This window comes from Stigmatopora argus, chromosome 7 (genome assembly GCF_051989625.1).
Source record: "Stigmatopora argus isolate UIUO_Sarg chromosome 7, RoL_Sarg_1.0, whole genome shotgun sequence".
NCBI classification, from domain to species: domain Eukaryota; kingdom Metazoa; phylum Chordata; class Actinopteri; order Syngnathiformes; family Syngnathidae; genus Stigmatopora; species Stigmatopora argus.
The window spans coordinates 4,142,144-4,164,952 of record NC_135393.1 but is presented as its reverse complement, the minus strand read 5'-3'; the positions used below and the strand labels follow the sequence as shown (position 1 = coordinate 4,164,952).

Here is a 22,809-nt window from a genome sequence, read left to right as displayed (position 1 = left end):
TTTTAGCAAAAACAATGATTGAGTACAAATGTGCTAACATAAACACCAATGTAAAATGTATTTACCTTGAACCACAAAAATATAATAGAATACATTGAAATAATAAAATATTTAAAATAGTTGGTGTAGTGACTGTAGTCTGAATCCAGTGCTTATACTAAACTACTAGTTTATACTACTAAATTTTGCTCCGGAGGATTGGATTGAACCCCTCGTGTGCCCCCAAATAGTTTGGGCCTTGGGCATTCGCCCACATTGCCCATAGCAAAAACCGGCCTTGTTTTTCATCATGTCAATAATGATTGAAATAACAACTGACCTCGTTCTCCCCTAAAGTCGGAGACGTGCGGGAATCTCATCTCATTTTCTGAACCGCTTTATCCTCACTAGGGTTGCGGGTGGTGCTGAAGCCTATCCCAGCTGACTTCGGTCCAGGGGCGGGGGACACCCTGAATTTTTGGCCAGCCAATTGCAGAGCACAAGCAGACGGACAACCATTCACACTCACACTCATACCTAGGGGCAATCTAGAGTGTCCAATCAGCCTACCCGGAGAAAACCCATGCAGGCCCGGGGAGAACATACAAACTCCACACGGGACCCGTGCGGGATTTCCAAAGAAAAAAAGATAGTTGAGGTAGACAAGTGTTTGGAACACAGTCATGGAATCTGCATTTGCCACATATGACAGACGTGTTTTCGGCAGCATGACGGTTGTGCGATCGACCCTCCACGCCGATCTCCGCCACACGGTGGCCCTGTCCTTCTTTCTGCTGTCGATGCTCCTCTTCCTCCAGCCCACTCCACTCCACCCCCACCTAGCCCTCAGACTCGAACAGCTCTGTCCAGTCTCCAACCTCGCTGCACAGTCACAGTGCAGACGCACCGCCGCTCCTCCAGCTCTGTGCAGCCCGCTGCGAAGATGGTCGGCGGCTTGTGCGCTCGCCGACTGGCTCGCCGGTCTCGGTCCGCCCTCATCGTAGCCCTCACGGTGCTGCTGCTGCAAACGCTGATCGTGTGGAACTTCAGCAGCCTCGACTCCGGTGAAAATAGCCGGGCAGACATCGGCTCCAACGCACTGGTGAAGAGGGACCGGGTAGCGGGCAACAAAGCCGCTGGCAGCGACTATCTCCAGCATGGGTCGCAGCGGCAGCAGCGGCGGCATCTTCCGCCGCCTGAAAGAGGAACATCTCGCCACATACAGCAGCCGGTAAGACATCTTATGTCCCCGCGTTGAACGAACCGTGTGGCCATGGTGAATTCATGCAGCTGTTTTGGTAGGCTTGCCCTCATAAAGCAGCAACACGGCCGGGCCTGCACATTTATTATTGTTGTCTTCAACGTAGACAGCCCATGAGGCAAATGAGAGCAAGTGTGCTGACACACACGTGTGGTCTCCTTTCTCCTATGATGCTGAGGACAGGAGGCACATCACTACTCCCACACTACCGACTGCAAATGCAAATACCAAAGCAGTGAAGGAAACGTGAACTCAGTGGTGTTGACCACTCCCGGGCACAATGACGGCATGAGATGAAAAATATTTCCTTGTATGTCTATAATGTGCAAAGAACACAATTCTCTCATCTCATTTTCTGAACCGCTTTATCCTCACTAGGGTCGCGGTGGGTGCTGGACCCTATCCCAGCTGATTGCGGGGCAGAGGTGGGGGACCCCCAATTGGTGGCCAGCCCATCGCAGGGCACAAGGAGACAAACAACCATTCATGCTCACACTCATACCTAAGGGCAATTTAGAGTGTCCATTCAGCCTATCATACATGTCTTTGGAATGTGGGAGGAAACCAGAGTACCTGGAGAAAACCCACACAGGCCCAGGGCGAACATGCAAACTACACACAGGTGGACCGACGAGGATTTGAACCCAGGTCCCCCACTGTGAGGGCGACACGCTAACCACTTAGCCGCCGGGCTTACCGATAACACAATTGCTTAGTGTAAAAATAATGTATTGTTTCGCTATTTATTCATCATTTCAGTTGCTATGAATGACTGCAAAATAACACACTCACAATGCCAAAATGAAACACGTGCTCTGCTTAGATCTTAAATACAAGAATATTCTTTAGAAATGGATATTCAAATTAGTAATGCTCCCTTTTGATTGACACTGTCGGAGAGCTCTCAATAATATTATTGATTTATTTTTCTCTCTCGTAAGTGCGAATACAATTATGTACAGAATTTGAAGAATACCGTACATAAAGTGCAGTTGTTCACAAACTGAAACAACAATAACATGTATGTTGTAAAAAATGTTTTATAAGACAGAATATTACATCCAGCGCTCATTCAATGTCTGAAATTAGATTGTGACGGAGCTAATTTTGTGGCCAAGAGGTTGTGAAACTTGAACCACATTGTTCATCATAAATGCACTTGTGGAACAAAGTAAAACCGAAATACACTTACAATAATTACATGTATTTAATTTAAACAAAGTATTTATTTAAACTTTGTATAGGTAAACTCTCATTGCGATTTGGTCTCATTACTAGGGAGACCTGTTCTAGCAGCACAAGGAACAGAAAGATAAGCAAAAATGTCAACCTATGTAGAGATCTTTTAAACTTACAAACTACCAACATTTAATAAAATATACAAATATTTATATATTTACTCATCTTGCTGAGTTCTGTGCCCTGGAGGTTGCATAGTGAGCAGCTTTGTGTTTGAGGAGGACTTCCACTCAGCATGTTTTTCATTTTTACAGCCTGGTGGCTGGCATTAAATCCTCGAAAATTGAACTTCCCTTTCACGTGGTCTCAAGACGTCAGGCTGCCCTAAAGAAATTGGACGCAGTTGTGTCTGGCAGTCACACAGCATTTTCCCTTCATAAAACTGCCAGCCGTTTAGTAGGAGACTGCATGTGACCTGTAGTCAACTGTGATCGGTTATGATAAACTATGGCCTTTTCACAGAGTCAGTTCTTGCCATGCAGAGTGTTATTTGTCTTTTTCACAGATTTTATATATATATATATATCAGTGGCGGGCCGTCAGGGCCTTCAAGACCTTCTCTGCTGGCCTAAGAAATATCTGAATCATATTATATTTTGTCCATCAATACTTATTATTCCAAATGGTCTGTTAGCTTCCTTTCATTGCTTTTCCCCCTGGTTGCACTGCTTCCAGATGCGTGTTTTCATATTGAAGCATTTAACCAATCACATTTCAGCCATTATTTGTTGCCAGATCAGATCTGCCTCAAAGCCTTCACAATCAGTTCTTGCGGGCTCTGCTGCATTAAACTAGACTGTTGCTTTTAACCAATCAGATTTCGAATTGGCAACCCCACAATGATTTTTCATAGGCGTTAGCATTTTGCTGGCTGGGACAGACTCCACCCACATGGCCGACAGTGGCAAAAACAAATTAATTCTGTTGCAGATTTCTCTCACAAAGCTATTTTCCAGACGGACTTTTCCAGAAAAAAAATGGACATCATTAAGAAAGGGCGGTCAACTCCGAAGCTAGCAAGCCTGTTACAGCCGGGAATATGGTGTGTGCGGCATTTTCAGTGTGCTGACTTAGCTCCACAAGCAAATAGTATATTGTTGTTTCGATTTAAAGCCATTTTCAAAACGGACTATGCCAGAAATATGACAGGACAGGCTCGACTTTCATCATTAGCTTCGATGGCGATAGGAAAGAAGGAAGAAAGAAAGGAGGATGGATATTGTGTAAAAAGGATTTTTGGTGAGTAAAATATGGCCATATTCCTAAATAATATTTCAATTGTGGGCCTAGTTCTGATATCTGAAAAGCTCCAGTGTTTGTATTTAAGCTCCAGTGTTTGTATTTAATCACAAAATGCTGCTAGGAAGTGGATTTTACCGCAGTTTAATTTTTTTAATTTTTTTTCACCATTGATGTCCATCGCTGTCTTTTCCCGGGAAAAATCACCCCCCTGGCCTGGTTGTAATGTCTCAAAAGCTCCAGTATTTGTATTCAATCAATAAATGATGCTAGGAAGTGGATTTTACCTAATTTTAGTGCATTTTTTGTCATTTCACGTATCTACGTTCATCGCTGTCTTTTTACCGGGGAAATGATACTCCGGGCCCGGTTCTGATGTCTAAAAAGCTCCAGTATTTGTATTTAATCAATAAATGCTGTTTTCGGCTGGATTTTACCCCATTTTCTGGCAATGTTTGCCCGTACGCCATTGACGTTCATCGCTGTCTTTTCCCGGGAAAATCACCCCCTGGCCTGGTTTTAATGTCTGAAAAGCTCCAGTATTTGTATTTAATCATGAAATGCTGCTAGGAAGTGGATTTTACCCCATTTTTGTGCATTAATTTATTGATTATTTTTATGTGTTGCAGCTGTAGCTGCAGTAGAGGTTTTATAGCCATAAAATAATTTTTGAGGGTTGGATTGATACGTTGAAGGCGCTACCAGAAAATGCACCGCCCGCCACTGATATATATATATATATATATATATATATATATATATATATATATATATATATATATATATATATATATATAATATAATTATATATATATATATATATATATATATATATATATATATATACATATATATATATATATGTTCATTGACATGTCAAATCGTGACACTTTGAAACCGGGGTATACTGTCAAATTGTAACTAGCTTGACTCCAGATAGAATAGTGGATACATGATTTACATTTGCTTGTTTTTTTGGGCAAACCTTGAAAAAAAAAAAAATATATATATATATATATATATATATATATATATATATATATATATATATCAGCCTGGAAATATAACATTAAGGCAAATCTGTATAAATTAGAGCTACACAAAAGATGCCATATAGGTGTTGAAAATACCGATATTTGTATTGCTGTTGTCTTTAATCCTTTTCTAAAGAGATTATATGTTTATTATCTAATAAAATAAATATTTTTTCAATTGGCTAATTCAGGGTGCACACGGTTAAGGTCTGTCTTTGCATTGCTGTGGTCCGTACACTGGCCTCATGCAATTAGCTTCTTAGATGGATTCCTCTCCTCAATATAAATGGTGGCTGTTCTTTTTGTGTGTTTGTTTTGCCACCGTGGGTGACGTGTGTAAGTGAATGTTAGAGAAGGTGGTTTGGCAAAGCTGAGTTCTCGTGCCTTTAGGGTGACGCATAAACTGTGATGCTTCGTGAGGGACAATGGCTCATAGAATTGAAAGCTGCACTTCTTATCTATAGTAGAATAAGCCAGAAGCTATAATATGACAAGACCTAAATGCTGAATGGAAAAATATGCTGGCTATGTGATTTCAACTGCTAGTATTCATAATCATCACTAGTGGTTATTTTTGTGGTAAGTGATGAAAATTCATGGAGAAGTAGTATTTTTCCATCATCTTTACCGTTGAGATTCGGTTACCCTTTGCCAATTCATCATTAGACCCTCTGTTGCATTGTTCCTTGCATCGGTTTACAGTAAGAATTGGCATAACCTCAATGTAATTATTGAGATTTTAATCTGGCGATATTTAGTGGTAGACATGAGAAATTGTTCATTTGCTCGATTTTAATCAATTTGACTTCATCAGAAGGCAGAGGAGGGTTTTTTTCAAGCTTCACATCTGGTTGTCAGGTTTTTCTTCCTGTCTGCTTTTGCCTACCGTCAGGATGTTTCCAGTCGGTGTCCACATGCTGCAAACAGTTTCCTTTTTAGTCATTGTATACTGTAACATGAAATATTAGCTTTTTTGTAAGTTTTTCCATTTCCATTACAGTGTAAAAATCATTTCCAAATCTTTGGCATGGCAGATGGAGGAAAAAAGGGGTATTATACTGATGTCATATTTCCCTGTGCGGTCTACACATTTGCTAGCCCAAACCACCCAAATTTTCTCATCACAATGTCCATTTGTTAACAAAATGACTCACAGTGATCAATTTTCCTTCAAAACCGAGGGTTTGGTATATTAAATTAAAGAATAAACCAGTACTCTCATCTTTCCAATGACATTTCAACCATTTTGATATGACATTTCTTCTCAGAGGAAGTTGGACTTGAAATCAAGTTTATTGAGAAACTCCATTAAGAAAAAAAATGTTTGGTTTTTATTTTGTTTTAAAAAAACTCGAAATCATAATGAGTAGAATTAAAAAATATGTATTTGCTTTAATGTTTTTGGCACTAATAATTAAACAACCGTTTATCCTCATAAGAGTAACAGGGGGTGCTGGAGCCTATCCCAGCTGACTTCGGGCCGGAGGCGGGGGACACCCTGAATTGGTGGCCTGCGATTGCAGGGCACGAGGAGACAACCATTCACACTCAGACTCATACCTAAGGGCGATTTAGAGTGTCCAACTCGCCTACCATGCCTGTTTTTGGAATGTGAGAGGAACCCGGAGTACCCGGAGAAAACCCACACAGGCCCAGTGAGAACATGCAAACTCCACATAGGAGGACCGACCTAGATTCGAACCCAGGACCGCGGCACTGTGAGACCGACGTGCTATCCACTCATCCGCCGGGCCACTGAATCTAAGTTGTTCGTGTTTAAATTGTTTAACTCTAATTCCCACGACAAAAAATTCACTGCAATCAAAAGGATGAATGCGTGACTAGCCAGTCATGATCAATTCTCCACATATATATATATATATATATATATATATATATATATATATATATATATATATATATATATATATATATATAAATAAATATGGGTTTGTATTATTTTTATTGTGATTACAAATTTAAAAGCCGAGGTTGTAGTCTTGTCCACTCAGCTCTAATTTTTACGACAACTACTAAAACTAGTGAGATGATGTCGAAGTATTTGCTTGCGCCAACATGACTTTCTTTTTTTTAATTGTTATTTGTGTAAAAAAGTTAAAGCTTTTTTGACTGAAACCCAAACCACATTTCTAGTAACTTTTTGCCCAAAAATGTTCGGCCGATAAATTTTCATGGCATCTCTTCAAATATTCTTAATTTTGAGCTTTCTAAAGTATGATGCACTGCTTACTTTGAGTATTTTTAATATAAGTATTAAAATTAATGCTCTGTCAATCTGTGTGTGATGCTTAGCACGAATAAGTTTTATAACAACATTGTTCTGTGTCTTGACTTGCTTCCTTGGTTATTGCATTCATTTCTATTCCATTTTAAGTGCCAATCACTGTCAGTGTTATATGTCATTGCTAAGCTATTTCAAGCAATGGTAATTGACTTTTAAATTGGAACTCTCGTGGAAGAAAATGTTGATGCAATTTAGCTCTACTTTAAACACGACTCAAGCCATACACAATTATCGGCCAAAGACATATTGTGGATCTGCGGTTACAAAAATAAATATTAACAATATTTCATCTCCATTTTCAACACAGCTTATGTCAGGGTCTCGGGGTGCTGGAATGTATCCCATCTGACTATGGGCGAAAGGCGGACTATGCCCTAAACTAGCCGTCAGTCAGTGGTAGGGCACAAATAATTATTCATTCAGGTGTCAAAGTGGCGGCCCGCGGGCCAAATATGGCCCGCCACATCATTTTGTGTGGCCCGAGAAAGTAAATGATGAGTGCCATGACTTTCTGTTTTATGATGAAATTCAAATGAAGATTATAGATTATTTCCTGTGTTTCCTCATTTTAAATCAATAATTGCAAATTGCAATTTGTACTAATTTGAATGTCCAAAAATGATCTATCGATTAGCACGATCGAGAAAGCTGTCAATTTATTAATTGATTAATTTTGGCAGCCTAGTTGGTAGACATAACGGCCCTCCGGATGTAATCGAAACTACCACGTGGCCCCCGACAAAAAATGAGTTTGACACCCCTGTCATAAGGGTTGCAGAGGTTACCAGAGGCTATCCCAGCTCACTTCGGATGAAAGGCAGACTACACCCTAAACTGGTTGCTAATCAACCGTAGAGCACACAGAGAGACGAACGACCATTCACACTCAATCCCACCGCCACTACCAGGAATTGAGCCTGTGCCTGTCCACACTGAAGTCAGGCGAGTGAACCACTACACCATAACTAGTAAACAAATAAAGCTCAAGCATCCTAATAATCATATCATTAATGGGCATGCAGCATATTGATCAGTCTGTCAAAGCATCTTCCGTCTTTGAGCTACTTTATTAAATGTCACTCAGTCTCACATGGAGGTGGAAGCATACTCAGATCTGAGGGAAGCAGAATGCCCCTCAGACTTGAAAGAGACACTTCGATAACCTCAGACGCTTTGATGTTGAAGTGTAATTTGTACACATGACGCCATCGTACTTTGGGAAACATTTCAATATCATAGTAGCACATCTTAAAAAAAGAGTTTGGAGTGGATTTTACTCTCGACAGACAGTACTGACAGACAGACTTCTCACTATTTATTGTGTACAGACTAAACGTTTGCGTATCCATAGCAGCTCAAACACAGACACTAGTTTGTTAAACACCCGTGGAGCACAGGTGTTGAAAGTGGTATATAGGCCTCTTCAGTGCTGTATTCATGCTAGATGTCTGAGGATTTTCTAAAGCTTCTTTGCTTACTTTTTGTGAAGGGTGGCTAGCCCCTCAACTGCTCAACTGGTGTTGGGATGGTAGAAATTCTACACTCAAGCGGGAATAGGAATCCTACTGGCATGAGTCTTCTCTGGCATGTCAGCTTTGTTGACTCTCACATGGGAGATGAGAGGAAGGGCAAAGGTCCATGAGCATCATGTTTAACAGGCTACATGGTTACTACATCATTAAATTGAACAGGGTGGGTGCAAGTGTAACATTTGTACATCTCAAATGGGCAGCTTTTCTTCTTTCAGGTAGTTGAAAATTGCCAAATAAATGCCTTCACACGTGTAACCCACTATCAAAGATGATTTGTCAATGTTTCTTTGAGTCTTCTCTAGTTTCATGTCATTCACCTAGTTGTCAAATCCCTCTACAGCCACTTTTTGCTGCTGAAGTGGGATGTAACATAGAGATTATTATGGGTCCAATATCTCCTCTCTGGGACATCTCTTTTATAATCACTCTATAATGTATTTGGCGACAGGTTGTTCATCAATTAAGTCATCATTTGTTCACCTTCTTTTCTCAATTTTCTCCAAGGACACAACTTTGCTATTCAGCGTGCATGCAAATTTTTAATTTGTAAAACATCTGCAACAACTTTCGTGATGATGCAAAATTTTTGATTCTCTTTGCCAAATACAGAAATAGAATTAATAAGTTCAGCCTAAGAGGTCTTACCTTAATGATGTGTAAAATGTAGTTGAATGTAGTGTCTGCAAAGATATATGCAAAAACAAATTAAAACATTCCATAAAATGTGAAATAGTGCCTTGTACTGAAGCCAACTACAGTCACGTGAGCTATTATACACCCATCTTTTCAACACCACTGTAAGATGGCAAATTCAAGCCACCAAATTAAAGGTGGAATCTGTTAGATTACAATGACAGTACATTTCAATACTACAACAAAAATATATATTTTTTAAACACCATTTTTATTTGCATATATTGTGTTTGCTGTGTATGTACTCAGCATGACACCCTATTATCTAGATACAATCACCAGAACTGAGGTCATCTCTCCAACTATTACACGGCACCCCTTTGGCCCCTCCTTTAATCACGCTCCCATCCTTCCATCATCCTCTGCTGCTATTACAGATGGTTTTGTTCCCAACACATTAATAACACAAAATCCAAAATGAATGAAGCTGTATAATATGTAGCGTTGCCAATAATCCCGTAGGTAAGAGGATTAGCTGACAACCCTGCGAGAGACAGAGACAAAGATATGAGGGGGGGGGGGGGGGGGGGGGGGGGCAGAGGGTGAGTCACCTCTCATTCTGAAGTCTGTTGGCCGGGTTGATTTAGCTTCTGCAGATATGGCTGCACAAAATGTTTTGATCGTCTTATTTGGCCAATCGTGGTTGAAAATTTCATTAAAACATATATTAGTGTCTATTGTGAGCTTTTGGCATGTGTTCAATGCTAAATTACTAAGACCCTTAATAACTGGACTGAAAAATAAAGCATAGTGTCAGGGACTGAAGAAACCTGGTAGTAAGCATCCCAGCTCACTAGAGCTTGTACGCGGAGTGCCATGCAGGGTCCAGACTTGATTGATCTATTCTCAATCACAGAACCTACCTACATTCACAAATAACCACTCAGATTCACAGCCATACTTAATTTAGACACTTACTTATTCAATGATTTGTCGTTTGCATTTGTTCAATTCCACCAATACTAATAGGTCAGGAAGGAAGCACCATAATTTCCACACTATAGCACACACCCGACTATGAAAGCCACACTTCCCAGATTGCACAAAACCGAAGGGAAAAAAATCCATGTATACTATGCCGCAAATGTCCATATATTTTTGGGGGGATATATTCGCATAGATAGATGTCGCACACACAATTTTTTTTATTTACCAAATAAACCCAGTGAATTGTGTTCTTGTCATCAAATGAAGGTGTAGTGAGACAGCACAAGTACCATTTGTGTTGTCTGAACCCTTAAGAAAACACCTCACTTCAAATATAATTATATAGGAAAAATAAATACATTCATTCATTCATTTTCTGAACCGCTTTATCCTCACTAGGGTCACAGGAGGGGGGGTGGCCTTTGAACCTATACCATCTGATTTCGGGTCAGTGGCGGGGGATACCCCGAATCGGGGGCTAGCCGATCGCAGGGCACGCCGAGACAAACAACCATTCTCACACTCATACCTAGGGGCAATTTAGAGATGCATGGTGTGACTCTCACTGTGTAAAATTTTTGCTCTTTGTGTCTAACTTGTTCGGCACCCCTGAATTATGGTCGTTAGACAGTTTGGAATATATTTGTTGTAATGGCGACATCATAACTGGAAATCAATTGACAGCCTGTTGTTGAGGAAGCGTAAATTGTAGCTTGCCCTCTTTTCTGCACTGACTACATTAACATGCAACATGCTGATCCACATGTTACAAGAACATCTAATCACACCCACATAAACACTAATAATGGCACTTATAATGAACCACCTTGTTTGCTAGTTTCTCCTCTACATCATACACTAATCTTTGTCCCTTTTTGGGACGGCATCAAAACACAAGGTAAAAAGTGCTGAAATCTGGAGACAAGAGTAATGATACTTTATGTCATGGTGAAGCGACAGGTACCAGCTTCTTATCTGTGTTTAAGAGAAAGAGTAGAGGGGGTAGTCGGAAGAGAGAGCTAGAATGGCAGATAGAGGGAAAGTAGATGAAAAAGCTGATGACATTTAAAAAAAATGTGCTGGAAAGAAAAAGAAAAGATAAATGTCTCATCCCTACTACAAATCCAACATTGACTCAAATCCCGAGTAATCCACACAGAAACGTGGTTTGGTTTTAAGGCCTTTTAGTGTAAAGCATTAGAGGTAAACCTTTGTCGAAAGAAACCCAACACAATTAGATCAGGTATTTTATTTCACATTCCATTGATGATCTTGACATCAGCTCCATCAAAGTGATTCAAGTTTTTTCCTCTATTTTTCATTTTATTTTATTGAAGTAGGCATATACAAAATGTTTAGAACTGCTGGCCAAAATGATAATGTAGCAAAGATTAAAAAAAATTGAAGCGCACAACAACCATAAGGTGGCCAGATAAGCGCTCCGCAATGGAGAATCATGCTGCTTTATTATACCAATGTTGTATTTCAATCGAAAAGAAAGGATAACATATGATCATGTAAACATTCAACAACTGTAGTCTTCACCCTACGTATATTACATACTGAAAATAGTATGACGCCACATTCTTAAAATGTAAGTATTTCGAATTGCGCTGGAGTTCAGTTGGAAGACAAATTAAAAATACATATATATTTTTAATGAGGTAGGCTAACACAAAAGAGAAGTTAAAATTAAAACTAAAAAATAATTAAAAAAAGAGGCTAATAAAGACAGAATTTATTACTCCAATGTTATTTCAATTACAGAAAAACATCTATTCATGTGTAAAGATGTTAACTTTGCTGTGGTCAGTGGACCCAGATGCTTGACTACATTAGTACAAACATACCAATTTAGTGTATTTAGTGTATAAAGATAATCCAACCTAACAACAGTGTCAACGCTGCTCACAGACATATGTATAAGTCCATATATATCTTCTCCATTGACCACTTATGTATTTTTTAAGAATTAAATATGCTCTCACACTTTTAAAATTAAAAAATATCCAAGACTGAGCGGTGCCAATTAAGTCTATGGAGAAGGGGACCAACGAAAACATAAAAGCAGTTCAATTGTGGGAAAATATTTCGAAAAAAAACTTTTCTACCAAGCAGAACGGTATAGTATATTTAAATACTATGTGACACATTATTGTGTCAAGATTCTCAAATGTAAAATCTAGCCAGTGTGTCGCAATAAAAATGAAATGAGAAAACCACAAAAACGACTTTTTAAACAAAGGAAAATTGTTCCTGTTATACACAACAACGGGGCGGCCCGGTGGAACGAGTGGTTAGCGTGTCAGCCACACAGCTCTGGGGTCCTGGGTTCAAATCCGGGTCATGTCCATCTGTGTGGAGTTTTCATGTTCTGTGTGGGTTTCTTCCGGGTACTCTGGTTTCCTCCCACATTCCAAAAACATGCATGGTAGGCTGACTGGACACTCTAAATTGTCCCCAGGTATGTTTGTGAGAGTGCATGGTTGTCCGTCTCCTTGGTCCGTGCGATTGGCTGGCCACTGATTCAGGGTGCCCCCCCCCTCTGGCCCGTAGTCAAGCGGTATAAAGCGGTTCAGAAAATGAGATGAGACACAACCAATTTCTAAGCATAAAGATTATAAAATGCTTGTTTGATGCCGTGTTTTTCGAAATCAGGAGCTTTACTGAAATTGTGCCACATTAGCGGAAAAAAATGATTGACACTTTGGTCTCTTAAGGTTATGGTGTGAATGACATTGCAAAATTTTCAATGCATTTTGGACCATCTTTATACACTATAAGATCAGCTGATGTTTTATTCAATAAGCACAATGTGCATTTGATCGAGCATTTTATCTGAGTTTGAATATATAGTGGCCTTGTTTACATAGTGGAGAAACTTTTCAAGCGTTGCTAATGAAGCACTGTATCAGTTGAAGCTGTGCTTGTTTCACCTGATTGGTGTTAGCTCTTTTTAAGATGCATACCTATCATTATAACATCTACATTCGCATGGCCATTTCCATTGAATCGCAGACTATCCCCTTTCTAAATTGCTCATGCTAAAAAATGCTCAATACAAAACTGACTCTAGTATTGCTTGGTGTTAACTTCACACTTAAACGCCACCACATCTCACATCAGGGGTGGGCAAACTATTCCACAAAGGGCCGCAGTGTGTGCAGGTTTTCATTCCAACCCATAAAAACGACACCTTTTCACCAATCCGGTGTCCTACAAGTGCAATCAGTGGATTGCAGTCAGGTGCTTCTTTTTTTGCTGCTGAAATCTCATTGGTTAAAGTGTCTTTGCTGGATCAGTTGCAACAAAAACCTTCACTCCCAGTGGCCCTCGAGGACCGGTTTGCCCACCCCTGGTTTAAATTATATAATTTACATTATCAGCATGTTTTTTTAACAAAAATATTTAATTGCTGCTTTAATTCTCTGTCACTTTCTTCCATCAGGTTTCTGTTTTATTTGTCAAAGAATAACGCTTAAAAACATTAATTGCCCTGTCAAGGCATATCAACAGTTCACCCATTACAAGCTGACCATATAATGACAGAATTATGGTGAAGGTCATTCTGTCTACTGTAAAACCATGAGGTCAGTGAAGCAATTCAGCCAAGCTGCCTTTGCCGTAGGCCCTCACAGCACATCCTGTTTGAAGCTGAGTTTACATACACAAAACTATATACTACATCAAGTGTTCACATAGAGAGTGCACAATCCACTACAGTATGTACTAGGACAAACCCCACATAGAATCTTTAAATGTCTCCAACACTCCCTCACGTCGTTGAAGGGCCCGGGCTTCATCAGTCCTTTTGCACGCCACTGGCTCACTCTAAACAGACACATGAACTTAGAGAGTAAATAAAATAAAACAGCTCGCACTTGAAAAGAAGCTCTTTAGTATTCATACTAACGCACCATGACCAGGTATCATGCTCATGATGATTAAAGAACAGGTGTTTGCACCATTAGTGGCGCATTCTCTATGCAGTCAATTTGTTAACCTTCAGGCAAAGCCATGCACATATGCATTCACTTCCTCACCCCCTTCACAACTGTGTGCTGCCACTCATCCATGCTCACATCGTTGCAATCCACGTCTCCTTCCTCCCCCATCTCAAGTGGAGCCTTCTCACTGTGTCGCTCACTTGTGCATCAGACACTACAGGCCTCCCAAATCATCTTCAACGAGGAGCCCTGCAGGGGTTATCTCTGCTAGGAGGAAATTGCACTGTAATTGAGCTTCATGATAATATTAATATGTTCTTTTCGCTGATTTCTTAGCAGCGGTGAATCATCAACGGCATTGTCGTCGCCATCATCATCATGCCAGCACATTAGCAATGCTCTGCATAAGCAGTCACACAACCCCGCTTGGATTGACCTGCTCGATTCTCTCTCCTCAATTGCTCTTGTTCCGTTTATTTCATTTCAATTTTCTCTTTCTTTCTCTTTTCTATGTCTGCTTCCTCAGTAGCAGCCTGTCTGACTGCAATCATCCATCACATTTGCCTTCCATTTCGAAAAACACAATGCCTCAAAGGTACATTGAAATTAGAAGATGCGGGAGAGCCAAATACAGATAAGGGTGGGCAAGGCGGTAATTGAGATAATGATTGTAAAACTGTTTTGTGTACAACAAGAAATAGAACTTACATGGTGAGAAGATAGAATACTACTTTTTATAAATTTTAAGAGTAATGGTGGTTATATCACAAAGGTACTGGTGGCTGTTTACTGTATATATTCAGGCTTCAATGCCTCCATGCACTTATTTTATAGTAAAAATTAAAACAAATGTGGTCTTGTTGTAGTGGCTTGTTTGATGTTGTCTTATAGCGCCTCTACATATATGAGAAAAAAACTCCTTTCATGGTGGCCTGGTGGTTAGTGCGTTGGCTTCCCAGCTTTTGGGTCCTGGGCTCAAATCCAGGTCATATCCACCTGTGTGGAGTTTGCATGTTCTCCCTGGGCCTGTGTGGGTTTCCTCCAGGTACTCCAGCTTCGTCCCACATTCCAAAAACATGCAGGGTAGACTGATTGGACACTTTAAATTGCCCCTAGGGTGTGAGTGTCTATGGTTGTCCGTCTCCTTGTGCCCTGCTTTCCGCTGGCCACCGATTCAGGGTGTCTCCCGCCTCTGGCCCGGAGTCAGCTGGGATAGGTTCCAGCACCCCCCGCTACCCTAATGAGCATAAAGCGGTTCAGAAAATGAGATGAGAAACTCCTTTCATGTTTCTAAAATACCAGGTCAAGTAGATTCTGATAGCCAGGTCTGCTTAAGAAAAAATAACTCTACTATTTTATCTGTCCCACTAAACTTGCACGTTCTTATTTTTGTTTTTTGTTTTTTTCATTAGAACATTTTTGGGTTGCATGGGGCTAAGTCTGAAGTGCCATCTCACCCAGGGCGATCACGTTTGTGTCACGACTAACATATTTACTAACACAGTATGTCCAATCATATGTCTAATATTTTTTTCCAAGAGAGAGAAAAAACACATGCAAAGGTGCTGAAGTGCAATTTACAAAATCAAAATGGAAAATTGCTTATTTGAAAAGAAATTATCTCAAAGTTATTTTCCTGTCAATATTGAAAGCTCTTTGATACCTTGCATATAGAAGTGTATGATCCATTTTCCACAATCTTCTCAGTGTATCAGTTTCAATCTGTTTGAGGAGAGCAGGAGTAAAAGCACAGCCAAGGACCGAGGGGTCTTGAGGTTTTGGCACTCTGTGAATATAAAATAACTTTGTGCCCTGCCATTTCAATGTCGATTTAAAAATATTATTTTCCAGGGCAACTGTCAGTCATGAGCCCCTTGAATCATCATTACCTTTGTCCCACTTAAGGTGCCCCATGTTATGCATGTAAGAGAATATGAGGCCCTGTAAATGGTAAGGTGGGTAGAAGAAAAACACAAATAGAAGAAAAAATAGAAGTACATTTTAACTGATTTTAAGAAACTCTTACTGAGATGTAAACAGGGACAGAATTTAAGAGAAAGTAAATGTGTGTCAGATCAGATTTCAAGCCTGCAGACTGGCACGTGTGTCTGTGTGTGACCCTAGACAAAGAACACTGCTTCTCTTTTTTAGTGGGTATTCAGGGGTTCTGACTACTCTCTTTGTTCTCAGGATTCCACTTAACTGCTGTGAGGGAAATCTGTTTAGCTTTGGCCTATTAAATATTTTGTTGAACGCTTAGTTTACTCAATGCGGATGAATATGTCTTTGTCATGAACAAGCAAGCGGGTCCTACAACACTCCTTTAGGAACAGGCCATCTTGCTTGCAATCTGCGTGGATGGAATTTAATGTGCTTGTGGTGATGTTAATGTTGTGTCTTTTAAACATATGCCTGCGCTGTGCACACTATGCAGATATAATCGTCTTGCTGAAACTGCTAAAGAGATTTGGTGAGAGCAATTATAAATCAGGCAAGACACGACTGCTTACTTAGCACTCAGTCTATTTGCCTAAAAGACACAAATGAGTGCAGTTAAGCACCAATTGAGAGGCAGCCTAATGAGTTAGTAAGTATTTTGCTGGTAGGAGTTGTTCCAAGGTGAGTGAAATAATCAAAGGGACAGGACAGTATTTACACTGGTATTATGTCCACTGGCAGAAATGAAGATTAATGAGCGTGAGGTTCATTATTGCCATAAAATGAAGTCCTTTTCTTTCATTTTTCTTATTCCATTTTCTGTTAATATGTTAAGCTCAATATATTCCATGCATTTCCTGGCAGAAAGGTAAGTGGTTGTTGCGTGGTTCTTCTGCCTGACTTCACTGCGGGCAGTCTGGGTTCATTACCACTCGGTGGCGGTGTGATTGTCAGTGTGAGTGGTTGTCCGTTTAATTGTACACTGTGATTGGCTTCCAACCAATTTGGGGTGTCCACTGGCTTCTGCCTGTGGTTGGCTGGGATAGGCTCCAGCACCCCTTGTTACCCTTGTGTGGATAAGCGGTATGGAAAATAAATTATAAAGTAAGCAAAACTGTAAACCTTGAACGCTTAGCAGTAACAGCGTGAACATGACAAATGTAACTATGTATATTAAAGCAGGAGCTTTCGACAGCTAAATAACCAAGTACCCCTGTAGCAATAAAACCTCAAGTGCATATGTTATTGCTTTAACCCAGTAAGAGCTGCTTTCCAGATGTTGTTTAAATTTTAGATATGTTTCCAACTCTACAAGCTGCACTATAGATCCAACTTTAATTGTATAATGGAGCCGTCTTAAGTAGTTGTCCCGACTAGTCGACTTCGTCGGTGATGTAAATACGTCGGTGAGCAAAACATACTGTAAACTTTACAGTATGTTTTGCTCACCGACGTATTTACATCACCGACGAAGTCGACTAGTCGGGACAACTACTTAAGACGCATCATTGATCGTTTACAGTGTAAACGATCAATGATGCAGATACATTTGACCATAAAGTCAGCTGAAACTGCGTTTGGACAGTTAAAATGGCAAGGTTTGGATCTCAGCGTTTCGCGCGAAGAAGTGAACAGCGGAACAATTAAAATGCAAGTTTTCCATTCACATAGCACCCGTGTGGACTGTGACTGACAGACAAAGAGGACAACCAGGAAGTCAAAACTACCTCAAACCAACTTCAAGCTTCTTCAGCTCAGCACAGCTCATTTTATGAATCGCTTTATCCTCACTAGGGTCACGGGGGATGCTGGAGGCTATTCCAGCTGACTTCGGGCCAGAGGCAGGGGACAACCCGAATGGGGGCAATTTAGAGTGTCCAATCAGCCTAGCATGCATGTCTTTGGAATGTGGGAGGTAACCGTAGTACCCGAAGAAAGCCCACGCAAACCCGAGAACATCATGTTAACTGCACACAGGTGGACCGACCTGGATTTGAACCCGGGTCCCCGATTCTGAGGCCGATGTGCTAACCACTCACCCACCGGCACGCCCAACTTCAAGCTTCTCAAGTGGTTAGCGTGTCGGCCTCACAGCTCTGGGGTCCTGGGTTCAAATCCAGGTTACGTCCATCTGTGTGGAGTTTGCATGTTCTCCACGGACCTGCGTGGGTTTCCTCTGGGTACTCCTGTTTCCTCCCACATTCCAAAAACATGCATGGGAGGCTTATTGGACACTGTAAATTGCCCCTAGGTATGGGTGTGAGTGTGCATGGTTGTCCATCTCCTTGTGCCCTGCGATCGGTTGGCCACCGATTCAGGGTGCCCCCCGCCTTTGGTCCGAGGTCAGCTGGGATAGGCTCCAGAAGCCCCAGCAGAAAATGAGATGATGAGAAAAAAAGAACAGGCAATGTTTCTTTCGTCTTTTAAGGCATTGACTGAGTGACCATCACACTCTAAATGTAATTCGTGGTGTTAGCGTTCATTATCATCACACTTGGCGAGCGTCAACTTTTTAACACAGGGGTAGTTTAAATTAATTGAAAACAATGTAATGTCCCTGCTGAGTGTCTATAATTAAGTGCTGCATTCGGTGGTTTAAACACAAATAACACGTGACCAAATTAATCCTTTACATCTCATCTCACTGTAAATGAGAAACTGTTCTCAACTCATTGTACCTGGTTGGATAAATGTTACATACAGACATAATGTTTAGTATTGGTTGTAGTTTATATATAGTGCTGGTTTGAACCTGGTTTGGAGGTTAGTAAATACATTTTTTTTCAAATTTCATTTAATGAGAGATAAGAAATATTTACTCTATAATATTTGTCTATAATTTATGAACAACTAGATAGCATTAATATTAATTAACAAATCAAATAGTCATTTAACTTATAGGCTGCCATTGGCGGTCGTAGACATCCAAGGCATTTAGGCGGATAGGTTGATAGCAAACAAACAGATGACGGTCAATCATTTTTAATGCCAGTGAATAAGTTAAAGAGCTATTTAGTTAAAAATATACTTGCACAATTGTCCATAATAGCAGAAACTGCTCCAAATTGTATTTAGATTGATTCATTCATTTTCCATACCGCTTATCCTCACAAGGGTCGCGGGGCTTGCTGGAGCCTATCCCAGCTTACTATGGGTACCAGGCCGGGGACACCCTGAATCGTTGGTCAGCTAATCGCAGGGTACAAGGAGATGCACAACCATTCACGCTCACAATCATACCTAGAGGCAAATTACATTGTTAATCCAGTCTACCCTGCATGGTTTTGTGATCTGGGAGGAAACCGGCGTGCCCAGAGAAAAGCCATTGAAGCCCAGAGAGAACATGCAAACTCCACACAGTGAGGAACCGACCTGGGATCAAACCCTCCACCCCAGAACTGTGAGGCCAATGCACTATCCAAGCATTTTTTCCTCACCAATGCCAGGAAAAGAGCATTATTGAAATATTTTAAATAATCTAAATCAACTACTTGCAACAAAACCATTAGGTTTCCATTTTGGACGGTGTACTAGGGTATTTTCTTTCTTTTTTTTTAAAACAGCTACTTACCTGTAATGTATTTTTATTTGATTGTTTATAATTTAAGTCCACGCCACCTGGTGCTGGCGCTTAGTAATACATTTTGGTTAGTAATAAATTTTAGGAGTAAAATGCATGAAACATCACCAAAACAATAAGCAAGTGAACCGACTTGAACGTGCAAAATAAAAAATGAAAAAAAGGTTTAATACATATACATGAACCGTTACAAAGCCAATGTAACAGTGGCGGTCCGTGCATTTTCTGGTAGCGCCTTCAACGTATCAATCCAACCCTCAAAAACTATTTTATGCCTATAAAACCTCTACTGCAGCTACAGCTGCGACACATAGAAAACAATCAATAAATCAATGTACAAAAATTGGGTAAAATCCACTTCCTAGCAGCATTTCATGATTAAATACAAATACTGGAGCTTTTCAGACATTAAAACCAGGCCAGAGGGGTGATTTTCCCGGGAAAAGACAGCAATGAACGTCAATGGCGTACGGGCAAACATTGCCCGAAAATGGGGTAAAATCCAGCCGAAAACAGCATTTATTGATTAAATACAAATACTGGAGCTTTTTAGACATCAGAGTATCATTTCCCCGGTAAAAAGACAGCGATGAACGTTGATAGTCCAAATACGTCCATACGTGAAACAGCAAAAAAAAACACTAAAATGAGGTAAAATCCACTTCCTAGCAGCATTTATTGATTGAATACAAATACTGGAACTTTTGAGACATTACAACCAGGCCACGGGGGTTATTTTTCCCGGGAAAAGACAGCGATGGACGTCAATGGCGAAACGCCAAAAATTCAACTGGGGTAAAATGGGGTAAAATCCACTTCCTAGCAGCATTTTGTGATTAAATACAAACACTGGAGCTTAAATACAAACACTGGAGCTTTTCAGATATCAGAACCGGGCCCACAATTGAAATATTATTTAGGAATATACCCATATTATACTCACCAAAAATCCTTTTTAACTGTACACAATATCCATCCTCCTTTCTTTCTTCCTTCTTTTCTATCGCCATCGAAGCTAATGCTGAAAGTCGAGCCTGTCCTGTTGTATTTCTGGCATAGTCCGTCTTGAAAATGGCTTTAAATCAACACAACAATATATTTGCTTGTGCAGCTAAGTTAGCGCACTGAAAGTGGCGCACACACCATTTTCCCGGCTGTAACAGGCTTGCTAGCTTCAGAGTTGACCGCCCTTTCTTAATGATGTCCATTTTTTTCTGGAAAATAGCTTTGTGAGCAAATCTGCAACCAAATCCATTTGTTTTTGCCTCTGTCGGCCATTGTGGGTGGAGTTTGCGATCTCTGGCTGCCTCACTATGCTTTGGCCCGCCTACTAGCCAATCATAGTTGGTGAAAGCAATGACGTATCCCAGCCAGCAAAATGCCAATGGCTGCGAAAAAGCTTCAATATGAAAACACACATCTGGAAGCAGTGCAACCAGGGGGAAAAGCAATGAAAGGAAGCTAACAGACCATTTGGAATAATAAGTATTGATGGACAAAATATAATATGATTCAGATATTTCTTAGGCCAGCAGAGAAGGCCTTGAAGGCCCTGACAGCCCACCACTGCAATGTAATATAACATGTCCTGGATTGAAAACCAGTTGTAGCTCGAGTCCGGCACACCCCAAACTTTATTCAGACATTTAAAAAAAAACTCAAGAAGGTGATCTAAATGGTAATAATGGATAGTAATGAATAATGATAAAAATAATGAAAGCCTGTTGTGGTAAAGATCAATGACAAGTATGTGTTTATGTGAATGCAAAGGGTTGCATGCTGTGCTAAACATCAAAGGTCAGTGAAGGTGATGGTATTGTGTGTTTTCAACATTAAAACACCCCTCCCCCCATTCCCTGCAGGCTGTGTGATGACACATTGTGCATGATGTGTTGACCTCTTCAACGGCTGCTAATGTAGTATCCAGCCTTGTTTTTGTCTAGCATATGTAGATTGGATGAGAGCCAGGATGTAGTATCTTTTAGGGATATATTTAATAATACTGCATTGTGTTAATTTTTAACCGGTAGATTAATCCATGAGTAACTTTTGATTGCTGCGCATATAGTACCTTCTGGTCCACAATGCTCGTTTCAGCTCTTGCTCTTTTTCTCTCAAGCCTCAAAGGATTTCTGTTGGCACATGTAGTGGAATTGATGCTACAGGATGGGCTAACTGGTGTTTTAATGACTGGTAACATCTGTATGTAGTCTAACCACAAAATAATAGATGTTTCATCAATGTGAAAGTGTTGCAGAGGGTGCTGGAGCCTATCCCAGCCAACCACGGTCAGCAGGCGAGGGACACCCCAATTTGGTTGCCAGCGAATTGCAGAGCACAGTGGAACAGACAACCACTCATGCTCACAATCACACAGCCACTGTGTGTGAATGGAACCCAGACTGCCCACACTGAAGTCAGGCGGGAGAACCACTGCACCATTGGGTGGCCAATTAAATTATAAAATGAAAATAATAAGTACAAAGAAACATCCCAAGTTGAATGTTATTATTCCAGAATGCAGATAACATTGTACCTCTACATAGGAATACTTCTACATACAAAATCTTCAGGTTACGAGACCCTTTGATATGCAAAGTACTGTTCCAATAAGCAAAAACAAGATCCAAGTCATGTTTTCTTTGTTTTGCTTTTGTTTTTTGTGTAGTTAAAGCAACTTTGTTCCTTATTGAAAAATGAAATGAAGAAGTTCTCCAGAAGCTGACTGATATTTCAAGTTCTATTTAATGCTAAGTTTTTTTGAATGCATAATTTGAAGTTATTTAGTTGTGTGTTTATGTGCTTTGTTTGTTGCTTAACGTTAGCTTACTCCTTACACTTATGCACATCCACAACTATTTTTTTTGCATTTGTCATTTTCACACATTGATAAATATTTTTGTTATAATGTTCTCTCATTTTTTGCGTATTTCTCACATCTTTCATACAAATTGGGACATTTTGATCATTTTAAAGGGGTTATTTGATAGTTTTGAAGGACTGTAATAATTACAGAATTTACATATAAAATAATGCTCTGTTCACCAGAAAACACAACAAGTTCTGCAACCTATTAATTTCTAAGTAGAGGCACCACTGTAGTTAGAAAAGAGTTTAGACTCAACGCAAAGACAA

The 22,809-nt window shown here is 40.2% G+C and overlaps 1 protein-coding gene across 1 annotated transcript in view; it reads left to right on the top strand.

Moving 5' to 3' along the window:
* The first annotated feature begins 853 nt into the window (after nucleotides 1–853).
* Nucleotides 854–22,809, top strand: part of xylt1 (xylosyltransferase I) — a 90,990-nt gene continuing 69,034 nt past the window's right edge. Inside the window, exon 1 of the mRNA XM_077605106.1 lies at nucleotides 854–1,210. Within this exon, the coding sequence (XP_077461232.1) occupies nucleotides 923–1,210 (288 nt within the window). The 5' untranslated portion in view covers nucleotides 854–922. The remainder of the gene's footprint in view (nucleotides 1,211–22,809) is intronic.